Source organism: Protopterus annectens, chromosome 6.part0, assembly GCF_019279795.1.
Source record: "Protopterus annectens isolate FY-2018-M chromosome 6.part0, PAN1.0, whole genome shotgun sequence".
In the NCBI taxonomy this organism is placed as follows: domain Eukaryota; kingdom Metazoa; phylum Chordata; order Ceratodontiformes; family Protopteridae; genus Protopterus; species Protopterus annectens.
This window is the reverse complement of record NC_056737.1, coordinates 1155706232-1155719944: the sequence shown is the minus strand read 5'-3', so window position 1 is coordinate 1155719944 and position 13713 is coordinate 1155706232. Positions and strand designations below refer to the sequence as shown.

At 39.8% G+C, this 13713-nt stretch overlaps 1 protein-coding gene across 2 annotated transcripts in view; it reads left to right on the top strand.

Moving 5' to 3' along the window:
• LOC122804724 (fibroblast activation protein alpha) overlaps positions 1-13713 on the top strand; it is a 1600794-nt gene that overhangs the window by 951223 nt on the left and 635858 nt on the right. For both annotated transcript variants that reach the window (XM_044074776.1, XM_044074777.1), the window contains one exon: positions 12526-12629. In XM_044074776.1, coding sequence (XP_043930711.1) covers positions 12526-12629 — 104 coding nt within the window. The remainder of the gene's footprint in view (positions 1-12525; positions 12630-13713) is intronic.

The window sequence follows — 13713 nt, the reverse complement described above, 5'->3', positions numbered from 1 at the left end:
TCTATATAATAGTAGGTATATAAAAACACGCGCGTATTCGAATGCAACATTGTGTGAAAATTTCAAAGCAATCGGTGAAGAACTTTCGGAGATTTAAGATTTTGAACAAACGAACATTTACATTTTTATATATATATATATATATATATATATATATATATATATATATATATATATATATATATATATATATATATATATACTTAGCAGGAGGTGTGGGGATACAGGGGGGCTTCCCCCCTGCAAAAATGCTGTTTTATATCAACAGTTGTTTTTTGAGTTTTTACATTGTCAGTCAAATTATCTGTACCCTACAGAGTTTGAAAATTTGACAATGTAAAAACTTAAACTAAAATAGTTTTATATATATATATATATATATATATATATATATATATATATATATATATATATATATATATATTTACATATACTATATATCTGCAGACAAATGCACACATTCGTGAGAAAAGAAAAATAAATGAACTGGGCATTGAGCTTTGCTAAATGTCAGAAGCCTGAAGCACAGAATGACTGTTCTGGGAATTTTTCTCTGTTTAAAGAAGGCAATAGTGGTGGTATTACTGAAGCCAGGTTTAAAGATCCAAAATACTTATCGCAACATCTGTGGTACACAGCCTTTCATTGAGAATACGTATTGCAACGTCTGTGGTACACAGCCTTTCATTGAGAATACTTATCGCAACGTCTGTGGTACGCAGCCTTTCATTGAGAATACTTATCGCAATGTCTGTGGTACGCAGCCTTTCATTGAGAATACTTATCGCAACGTCTGTGGTACGCAGCCTTTCATTGAGAATACTTATCGCAACGTCTGTGGTACACAGCCTTTCATTGAGAATACTTATCGCAACATCTGCGGTACACAGCCTTTCATTGAGAATACTTATCGCAACGTCTGTGGTACACAGCCTTTCATTGAGAATACTTATCGCAATGTCTGTGGTGCAGCCTTTCATTGAGAATACTTATCGCAACGTCTGTGGTACACAGCCTTTCATTGAGAATACTTATCGCAACATCTGCGGTACACAGCCTTTCATTGAGAATACTTATCGCAACGTCTGTGGTACACAGCCTTTCATTGAGAATACTTATCGCAATGTCTGTGGTACGCAGCCTTTCATTGAGAATACTTATCGCAACGTCTGTGGTACACAGCCTTTCACTGAGAATACTTATCGCAACGTCTGTGGTACGCAGCCTTTCATTGAGAATACTTATCGCAACGTCTGTGGTACACAGCCTTTCATTGAGAATACTTATCGCAACATCTGCGGTACACAGCCTTTCATTGAGAATACTTATCGCAATGTCTGTGGTACACAGCCTTTCATTGAGAATACTTATCGCAACGTCTGTGGTACACAGCCTTTCACTGAGAATACTTATCGCAACGTCTGTGGTACGCAGCCTTTCATTGAGAATACTTATCGCAACGTCTGTGGTACGCAGCCTTTCATTGAGAATACTTATCGCAACGTCTGTGGTACACAGCCTTTCATTGAGAATACTTATCGCAACGTCTGTGGTACACAGCCTTTCATTGAGAATACTTATCGCAACGTCTGTGGTACACAGCCTTTCATTGAGAATACTTATCGCAACGTCTGTGGTACACAGCCTTTCATTGCAGGAGCTATGGGTCAATAGGTGGCAGTTTAGCAACATTTGCAAAGGAAACCCTGAAAAACAGAAGCCAATGAAACAACTCAGGACTAGAAATTTCTTATAAATAATTAATATCAGTGGTATTTAATATTTAGAAATGCCCTTACCCCAAGTGATGCATGCTGAGCAGCAGAGCTGGCTGAGGTATATCTTCATGGCTGTATAATCAGGAGGCAAGGAGCTACATTAGTGAAATAGGCGGTGCTATGTATGCAAATGAGGAAAATCAGGATGGCGGAGCAATTCAACAATGTATAAAGTGCATCACAAGGATCTCTTAACACTAGTGTTTATGATCACAGCTAGATCCCTCTGTTCATGACAGTGACCTGTGGAAATATGTCAGAGGTTGCTGCACAATCATTTAATGTGTATCTGCAAGAAGTCGTTACTGCTGCTATGAGCCATGGTAGTGCACGTTATTACTCTTGGAGGCATCGCATCATCCAATTGAGCTTACTGTTTCCTGGACTCCATGACACTACTGGTCTAGTACTGTGTGGATAGGGACACCACCATGCAAGACATTGTAGGCATGTTTAGGCCTCATCTACACACCTGCAGTAATTGTGGAGTACCTATCCCAGTTGATGCCAAGGTATGTATGGCTTTATGTATAATAACTAAAGAGAAGTTTCAATGACCAACAGAGAGACACTGGGGGTTTCCTAGTCATCTGCATGTGAGGGAGCATGTGTTTGTTCCAGGTACCACAGAGGAGCACAACAACACCATTCAGGGACCGTGCTGCTACATGTGAGGAAGCATATGTTGGTGTCATGTACCACAGATGAGCACAACACCACCATGCAGGGACCATGCTGCTGCATGTGAGGGAGCATATGTTGGTGCCTCATACCACAGAGGAGCACAACACCATGCAGGGCTTCTATGATACAGCCTGTATAACCATAGACTGCACTCATATTGAAATAAAAGGCCCACCAGGGTGTAGATCAGAGCGTGTGTATGTACCTTTAAGAAGCATTTCCAGATGTAGCATGTGCATATAAATACTGAGCACGTGCAGGCAGCAGTGCCATTCTGAGAGAACAGCCAGAGTGTTAACATGTATGAGTGAGAGAACAGCCAGAGTGTTAACATGTATGAGTGAGAGAACAGCCTGAGTGTTAACATGTATGAGTGAGAGAACAGCCAGAGTGTTAACATGTATGAGTGAGGTAGTCAGTCTGTTTGTAAGTTTATTTAAGTTTGTTACAAAGCCTCATTTCTGATAGGTTTGTGTGTAATAAAGCTACTTGAATGGAACCCATGAATGTTTGTCTGTTTTATCCTGACCAGATGAGTGACATGGTGTCAGAACTTATTCGAGCCATGAGGTGCAGAGCTGAAGGTGAAGGCAGACTAAGCAGGATGAGTGAAATGGGGCTCAGACAAACAAAAAAGGGCCAGAAACAAGCTAAAGGTAAAGAAAACCGCACAAATGATTTATTTGGCAAAGAAAATGAAAAGGCACATTTATAAGGTACAAAATGCATTATTAATTAAACGAGTAGCATAAAAATGTATTATTAAGCAAATAAAAGGCGCAAACTGCATTACTGATTAAACAAAATGTTCAAAACCACAATATTTGATGAAACTGGCAAAACTATTCATATGGGGCTCAGAATTACCTTTGGTTTGCATAATGAGCATGTTCCAAGTAAAATGGCACGATACGAGATTAAAAGGACATAACAAGTACAGTAAAAGGGAACGTTAAGCTTAAAGAGCAAGGCAACTGCATGTTTATAGTAAAAGACTGTGTTTGGGCACAAACTGCTATTTTGCATTGACCAAAGCCATTCAAAGCATAACTAGAGTTTGAAGTATCTCTCAAAAGCCTGAAACGGCAAAATATCGAAGCATCTTTTAAGCAAATTCTTTCCTTGGGAAAGAATTTGCTTGGCCGTTTCATTACTTTGCCATTTTCGGTACTGTAGTGCGGTCTCAGAGTTGGTATATTTAAGTGGGGGGTTGTGGGTGGGCGCATGTTTAAAGTTTTTTTTTGTTGTTGGAACAGAAATTTTTTTTTCCCTAGGGAAAAAATCGCTGTTCTAACAGTTCAAAATTGTAAGCTTTTGAATACATAGGGTCGATTAATCACCGTTCGCTTTTTTAAGTGTTTGGTGGTTTAATATAGACCCTTATTGGGTACACACCAGCCATCAATTAAAGAGACTCTGATTAACCCCAAATAAAGTTCAGCTTTCCTAGTAGGATTTTCCTGACATTTATTCAGTTACCTGCTACAGCAAAAGCCATGGTTCATAGAGAGCTTACAAAGCATCAAAGGGATCTCATTGTTGAAAAGTATCAGTCAGGAGAAGGGTACAAAAAAATTTCCACAATATATATATATATATATATATATATATATATATATATATATATATATATATATATATACATACATAAAATGCAATATGTTTCATCTGTGCTGCATGTGTCTCCAAAATCCAGTTTGCAGCTTCCAGGATTCCAAGTATTTTTAATATTGAATTATGGGTCACTGTGCAAGAAGAATTCTAGTGCTGCAGAGGGAATTACAATCACTGAGTTATAATATAGCTGGACATATATACCTTAATATTTAAGATACTGTTCAAACAATTACTCCAGAGTTCCAAAGGCTCAAATAACATTCATTCCTATCTTTGAAGTAGCAGTAATCTCCATAAGAAAAACACAACTCATTCAGTCATCCCCAAGAGCAAACAATGGATAGAGCATGATAAACATTAGTCCCTTACTTACGATGTGAAGGATATGTGATTAATGCTCATTGCTATTAAAATATTTTTTCCAAATCTGTGACAACTGATATTTGCTTCAAGCTTTATATACAGTTATACTTCAAAAAAATTTACAACACTTGGATAAGTCATTCTGAAACTGATGCACACCGCATTAATGAGGTATCTTGGGTGCCATACTGAATCTTTCAGGTATATATTATGCGACTGAATGATCACAATAGCGAATGCTCTAAAGAGCAAAAATGCAGCATATTGAAACCATTATTCTGGGGGACTGCTCCTCTCACACACCCCGCTAAATTATATATACCAACTATGAGATCGCACTACAGTGAGGAAAGGGCAAATATTCTTTTCTTCACTGTACCACGATCCCACAAAAAGCACTTTGATGTGCTGCATTTTCCCTCTTTAGAGCATTCGCTATTGTGATCATTCAGTCACGTAATACAGACTGAAAGCTTTCAGCTCTAAGTTCTTTAGGCAAGCCTGCATTAATTGTTTAAGGTTATAGTCCTGACAAACAATTGTTTATTGCTGTTCGTCATCCAAGAACAGATGAAAAGAATCTGCTACTCTAATAAGTGTAATGTAAATTGGTCTCAGTGAATGACTTTGGGAAGCAGGGAGACACAGAACTCTATGTTTTCTGTTATGTATGATAAAACTGCTTTTACTTATGTTAGTTTTCTTTGTTGCTGTCATTTATTAAAAAGTGGAGACCTCAATTATTCAATCTGTTTGTGCTTATGTATAGCAGTAATTGTCGTAGTCATTTTATTTTTCATCAGATTCTGTTAGCAGACCAATGGTTATCATTTAAAAGATAACATGTTTAATTCTGTTACCATGTCCCATAAAATAAAGCAAAACAACATCAACCTTAAGAGTTCAGAATGGTTGTCAGAATGCAAGTCTTCTGTGAAGTGTGAGTCAGTGATCTAACCTACTTGATTTGATAACCACAATTCACAATAGGTTCATAGGTTGGTACTGGGCTATCTGCCCGAAGGCATATATTAGACCAGCCACGTTGTGCGGTATTCACCGCCCCTTTAGTAGTTCCCTAGACCCTTGTACTAGCAGCTAGTACCCTTGGCCCCTATCTAGTAGTGCTGTTGGTGTGATCCCCGGTGTGAACTTTCTGTTACCCATCCACTCATCAAGGTTCCTCTTGAAGAGTGATAGTGAGGGGCTCTGTCTTATGTAGATCGGGACCCTGTTCCATAGTAAGGGAAGTCTCTGCGAAGGGAATCTATTCCTCCAGCATGTTCTATTCATTGTTGTGTTGAGGTTTATATCCCTAGAGCGTGTAGCTTGAGTAGATTTGGTTTTGCTAAGATGGAGCATGTTCAACAATTCTGGGTTGGACATGGCTCTGTACGTTAGACAGAGATCGCCTCTGAGAAAGCGGTATGCAACAGAGAACAGTCTTAGCTTTTTTAATCGTGCTACATAGGGCAACTCATCACCTTTCTGAAGTTACAACATCCAAGATATTACTGGATATGTTTCCTGATTAAAATTGCAAGATTTGCAGTGCCTTTTGTGTACTTTGAAGGTCTGCAGTTTCCTTACTCAACCACACACATAAGCACATTTCACAGCTTCAAACTACCAGCTTTCGTCAAACGTTTTACCCTACAGTTGACAATAATAGTGGTAGGGAAACTAATGTTCACAAGACAATTTGCATTATTTTGATTATTTTTCATGTCTGAAGTTTCATCAGATCCAGCCAAGGTACAACATGGGGCGGCATGTTCCAACCACTCAGACCCTTGTCATCTTGCCAGCTCCTCAGCATAAAATAAATTTAAAATGAGTATGGGTTTCAAAGATTAGGTAGCTGGGCAATTGATTACTGCACTAGATTCTGCTGTAATACTTTCTTTCATATATATATATAAATATCACAGGCATTTTGTACATTTTAACTTATCTAAAATGCCATGAATGAGTATGATTTCCTAGTAATGTAAACATATAATATTCTGTTGTTATGGCAGGTTACACTCCTAGAGGATTTTGATCGAAACTTCAATCATACTCAGATTTTGTATCTTCAAGAAATGGATGTCAAGCTAATCACCTTTGGAACAGAGCAAAACCAAAGCTTGAGAGATGAATCATAAGTCTATCTCAAAATCATGTAACAACTTGGTTATGATCAGCGAAACCCAAGTATACTTTGTTGGGCGTATGTTGAATTATCAGAATGCAAAGGCACTGGAACTTATTTCATCAGTTACAGCATTGTGAAATTCAGCATATTGAATAACTCAAAATATTGAAACAAAAAAAATCTCAAAAGGAAACAGTTTGGCATTTAAAAATCGAAAAAAAGGACACATTCAGATAAAATTTGTTTGAATATATGTTAGTGTTACAGAAAGGAATTTTAAATGATAAAGTGCAAGGCTAGGGTTTGAGGAAGGGGCACGGTTAGGGTTAGCAGGAATTACTAAGGTGGGTAGAGGAGCTTTGTCCCCCTGCCCACCTTACTAATACTTGCTATTATGCAGAGCTGCGTGTCTCCCTCCTTCCCAAAGTCATCCTTTGAGGGTGATTTATATTACACTTATCAGAGCAACAGATTCTTTTCATGTGCTCTTAGTTGACAAAGAGCATTAAACAAGTGTTTATCAGGTCTGTAACATGATTACTGCCAGTGTTATGGAAATAGTCTTTGAAAGGTAAGGTGCAGGGCTAGTGTTAGGGTTAGGATTAGTAGGTATTAGTAAGGTGGGTGGAGAGGCTTTGTCTCCCTGCCTACCTTACTAATATCTAGTAATCATAACCCTGTACCCTACTTTTCAAAGACCTTTTCCATAACACTGACAGTAACCTAAACAGCTTGAAAACACACACCAACAAGACATACTACACTAAAACTATGCCCTCACTTAACTCTACCCAAGCAGTACCCCTCTTACACTCGTACATGCGCTCGTATCCCCTTAATTCCAAATCCTTCAGAATATTTAAAGATTTCGGCATTACCATCCCAAATGCACATTTACCTTACCCAAAAACATTCATTGCTTTGTTCATGCAAAATTTCAATATCTCAATTAACAGAACAATTACCGCAATTTTTAGTCATTCACTCCATTGGACAACAACTGATCTAATGGACTGAATGGCACCCAGTTCTTCATGGTACATGGAGCTTTAGCTGATGTGATTTACTATCACATACACGGAGCTTTGAAAGCTGTAAAACATTTAGTGTTTCATACAGTTCTTCAGAGTGGAAGGATATAGTCTGATGTACTACCAAGTGTCAGAGCATGAAGTGCTTTACATCTCTGAGAGTTATAACACACTTTGTGCTGTCAGACAGACAGCAGCCAGAAGCAAGGTGAACATGTGATCCTGTAACAAATTTAAATGCTGTTAAGCTTTTTGATGCTTCACTTTGCTACCCTTATATTATTTATTTATTTATTTTTGGCAGTAGGAAGTAAACACTTGCATCACACCACACTCATCACATAGTCTTACTAAATCTACACCACCAAAATCCTCACATAGAAACACAAAAACATTTGCGGAGGCTCTCAATAATAATCTGCTCAAGCAACAAAGACCTCCAAAGCAGAAATGCAAGCAAACTCCACCCCCCGGCACAACCAAATGACACACAGCCCGCAGACTCAGTGTGCCACTCAACCACAGCCAATAAGCCAAAACAATGTACCCAACACACTAGTCATAGGTGACTCTATAGTCAGGCACACTGATGTCCCACTCACCAGGCTAAACAAGGAGAAGATTACTATCAGCTGCTTGTCGGGTGGCAGGATCCGCCACATAACCCACGCACACAGGTCACTCCACTACAAGTACAAATATGACTCTGTCATTGCCCATGTTGGTGTGAATGACCTGAGATGTACCTCCCTGGACTACATCAAGAGACATGAAAGAGCTCTCCGATCTTGTAGCCCAGGCAGGTATGACCCTAGCCCTGAGTAGCATTCTGGCATCACCCAGAATGATGCCGCAGTACAAGGACAAAATGATTGACTTCAACAATTGGCTAAGCTTCTACTGCCATTCTAAAGGGATCCAGTATCTGTCTGCCTGGGATGACCTGGTCGATGGACCACGATGCTTTGCCAGAGATGGCCTGCACCTGTCACCCCTGGGATTCCGGATACTGGCTAAGGTTCTTGCCGCCCCTATAGCGCCTTTTTTAGGCAACGTTCAAATGACAAATTCACCACCGTAACAGGCAAGCAAAAACTGAGGGTGATGCTTCTCAATGCTAGAAGTCTAAATCTCAAAATGCACTCACTCAAGGCACTCCTTAAAATGGAGAACATTGATATCTGTGCAGTGACTGAGACCTGGTTCAAGGCTCCAGAGAGCACCCCTGCACTACCAGGCTATAACTCATACCACACTTTTCGGCCATGTAACCTGGACTGGAACACCAAAGGCGGAGGTGAGTCCATATTCATTAAAGATATCCACACCTCCAGGCTAGTTGCTCAGCATAATGCAGCCAAGGTTATCCAAGTGCAACTAACTCTGGGAAAAACTGCAATCTAAATTGTAGCTTGCTACAGATCCCCCACCATGCCCCTGGATTCCCACTCCTCTTTTCTTGATGTACTGGAAAATATTAGGGATCAACCAAACACCCTAATAATGGGCGATTTCAACTACCCCACCATTAACTGGGAAAACTACTCATGTACCAACTCCTTCGCTCAACGCTTTCTGGAATTCATAAACTCCACTGCCCTGGATCAACTTATCCACACCCCCACAAGGGGCAACAATATCCTAGATCTAGTCATTACCAACATGAGTGACCGGTTCCACACATGAAGTCAACGCCTCATTGGTCCGATCCGACCATAGGCTAATTACCCTAGATATCCACACCCTGCCCCCACCCCCCATTAAGGAAACCATGGTAAAAAAATTTCTCCAAAGCCAACTTCATGCTTCTTAAGACAGAAGTGGTGAACTTCATGACACCCATGCAGATGGACAGTACAGTTACGACTACTGAATCCTACACAATTGCACTTTTATAAGCACTTACAATTGTACAACGAGTGCATGGATCGTGCTATCCCAAACAGAACCAAGACGCTATCCTCCAAAAAAAGGAAGCCATTCTGGTGGCCCCTGCCATAAACAAACTGTACAACAGAAGGAAGAAACTGTTGCAAAAGAGAGTAAAATCCCATGAGTGGAGGAGCTCCCTGGTCAGCCTCAGTAAGAAGCTGCGATCCCTAATAAAATCCTCCAAAGCTAGTTACGAAAACAAAATCGCCACTGATTCTAAAGACAGCCACAAAGCATTCTATAGCTATGTCAATAATCTCAATTGCAACACTCAGATCTGCTCTGAGTTACAGCACAATGGCACGAAATATACAGACCCAACTGATATTGCCAACATCCTGGCAGATAGGTTCAGTGCTAACTTTACCCCCCCCCTCACCCCCTAAAGAGCCCATCTCTATACCGGAAGAATGCAAAGTTCCTGTAATCACGGCTGCACAGGTAAAAACCACACTCTCCAAAGCCAAGAACACAGCATCCATGGGACCAGACAACATCTACACAAACTACAAAATGAACTGGCACCCCACCTAAGTACCCTGTTCAATCATAGCCTCACCTCAGGCTTTGTGCCTGTTGAATGGTGTTCAGCGACGGTTATCCCACTCCACAAGGGGGGAGCCACCACAGACCCCAGGAACTACCGCCCCATTAGCCTGATGAGCCTGGTCTGCAAGGCCATGGAATGTATCATCATGGAACTTATAAACAAAGACATTGGTAATCTCCAAACTCTGGACCCCACCCAGTTCAGGTTTGTAAAAGGCAGATCATGTCTCCTAAACCTGATAGCCTTCTTTGAAGCAGTCACCAAAGCTGTAGACAAGGGTAAGGAGGTTCACACAGCCTATCTAGATCTTGCCAAGGCTTTCAACACCATCCCCCACTCTGGAATTATAGATAAACTCACTAAACTAGGTATAAATTCCTATGTTACAAGATGGGTTGCCAACTGGCTCACTGACAGAACCCACACTGTGAAAGTAGCAGACTCCAAATCTGACTTCAGACCAGTGACAAGTGGAGTACCACAGGGTTCAGTCCTGGGTCCTCTCCTGTTTGTATCTACTTCTCTGAAGTACAGGCTAACACAGAAGGTCTTTGGCTAATGAAGTTTGCAGATTACTGCAAACTAGGAGCCATAATTGAAACTCCTAACGATGTGGACATCCTACAAAATTGCCTCACTGAGACAGATGCCTGGTGTCAAAGCCATGGCCTCAAGCTCAATGCCAAAAAGTGCATTGTCATCCCCTTTGGTAAAAACTCTGTACCTATGAACTACAACATAGGCAGCAGTTTACTTAACACCGAAAGTGTGATAAGAGACCTTGGGACACAGGTGGACAGTAGTCTCTCCTTTGATAATCACATCACCACAGTAGTCAGGAAATCCTTCTACATGGCACACCTCATCACAAAAGGTTTCTCATCCAGAAAAAAAGTGGTCATTGTTCCCCTCTACTGATCACTCATTAGACCTATTATAGAGTACAACGCCCCTTTTGGTATGTACCACACAAGACATCTACCACAAATGGAAAGGCCGCAGAAATACCTCACAAAGAGGATTACCGGCCTCAAACAGATGCCCTACGCAGACCGTCTCAAAAAACTCCAGCTTTACTCCATCACATATCGCCTACTCAGAGGTGATCTCTGCTTAACATACAAAGCTATGTCAAACCCAGAGCTGTTGGACGTGCTCCACTTAAAGAAATCCCAATCCTTCCGAGCTACACGCTCTAGGGACCTAAACCTTGTCACCACAATAAACAGAACATGCCGGAGGGATAGATTCCTGTCCCAGAGACTTCCCATACTCTGGAATAAACTACCTATGTATATCAAACAAAGCTCCTCATTAGCACTCTTCAAGAAAAATCTTGATGATTGGATGGAAAATAGGAAATTCACCCCGGGGATCATCTCTGTGGCTCTGCTCGACAGTGGCACAGGAAAATAATTTTCTTGGGTAGCAAAAGCCAGGGTACCTTTTTGGCTGGGCTTGTATAGGCCCCAGGGCCAATAGCCTAGTACCTACCTATGAATAGACTGTGAAGGAAAGATGAAGAGGACTTTGATACTCCTGTTGGTGATTGGATGGGAAACAGGAAATACACCCTGGGGATCACTTCTGTGGCTCTGCTTGACAGGGACACAGGAATATTTTCTTGGGTGGTGAAAGCCAGGGTATGTTTATGCCTAGGCTTATATAGGTCCTAGGGCCAATAGCCTATTACCTACCTATGAAGCTATGAACAACATTTAAGTGTAAAATGCTTCTGATGTGGCTTGGGAATGGATGCTCTGTCTAGCACAATAGTAGGACTTAGCAGTCATGAAAGGCACTTAATAAAGTCTGTCATGCACCCGACATACATCAGAAAGGGTCACATCAAGCTTGTCTGGATTTGAACCCTTAATCAGCTGTGTTCTTCGTCTAAACTTAGTACACTTACACCTTGTACCACTGAGATATATGCAATGCATTCATTTTATTGAATCTTAAATATTCAATAATTATTTTTTTAATATATGGACATGTTTTTACAATTACATGTCAACCTAATAAGAAAGTTGGATCCTTTTTCTTATTTAATTTGTTAAGAATGCTGATACCTTTCAAGATTAAAAGACAATGTTCTGATTTACTTCCAGAATGCTTAAAGAAAATTGCACAAGTGATCAGAATCTGTGCTACATGAGACATTGTTACCTTTTACATGAGATTATGTTACCTTTTACGAGATTATGTTACCTTTTACATGAGATTGTTACGTTTACATGAGACTGTTACCTTTTGCATGAGATTGTTACCTTTCAGTATGCATTATAACATGTCATTTGCTATTGCTTACCTAACATCCTAACATTTAGCATTTAGGCATGTAGGTTCTCAGTATTTTCTCTGTTTGGTAATGGAAACCATTTAGTTACATTCAAAGAGTACATGGAAATAATTATACTTTGTTTTTTTTAGGCTGGTTCTAATAATCCTATTGTGAGAGTATTTGTTGTGGATTCTCAAAATGTTATGGAAACATCTGTGAGGGAAATACAAGTCCCCTCAATGTTAGCATCAAGGTATGTTACATTGTTTATCTCCTTTAATTCTTTTACTGATGGCAAAAAATTAAGAATTTGCTGTTTTGTCTAAAGCAATTTGTTACATAAAGTTGCACAGTATTTGATACCAAAGCTGGATCATGTTAAACAGGGCCCGAGGCAGGGTAATGCATAGGGACCCCACCATAATAATAATATCCCATTTCTTGGCTGTCATTCCACAATAACCATAAAACAGTCAGTCCTCTGAGTCTGCATAGTGTTTTCATTTTTCTTTTTATAGTGATTGCAGAGATTTGTGTTTGAGTTAAAACTTTTATTTCAAAATTTACAGCAAAACACTGACAGCCAAGTGTTATGAGATTTGTGTTTGAGTTAAAACTTTTATTTCAAAATTTACAGCAAAACACTGACAGCCAAGTGTTATAAAAATGAAACAAAAATCTATCACACTCTCACAATTAAAACTGTAAAAATGTGATCTTATCTTCCTTTGAAGCTCATCTTTATTGAAAGTACATCTGACAAGCCATTAAACTACAAGAGATGCCCTGTGATTAATAGTCAAACAGCATATAGTGAAGAACTAATTAGTGGCTATGTGAAGGCTGCAAGGATTCAAAGACAATGTGTAACACATTTGCAAAGAGCCTGAGACAGCCCACAGGATGCAAAAGTCCCTTTTCAAGGACAGTGCAGGAGAAGTGTCCGGTGAAGTGACTTGATCAAAGTCACACAGTAGACAAATGGACGTTGAGGGAATTAAAACTTTGAGTACAGGAAACAGTTCATTAACAACTCATAACCTAACTCATCTGCACTAAGGACCAAATACAGTGCATTTTACATCCATGTGCCTGCAGGAAAACAAGCTAAATTAAAACATTTTTTGTGAGGTAAATATTAGCATTAAACTTGTAGACGTCATGTTGTCCAGTTTATTTACAATTAAATAATAAAATACATGCACTGACAACAGTCAATATAGCAAGGAAACCATGGATTGTAAGCAAATAGCATGTCTCCTGTCCTGATGACTTTCCTACTTACTGCACTGCTTGATTGCTTCCTGTACACAATTCTATAATTACTATGGGATGCA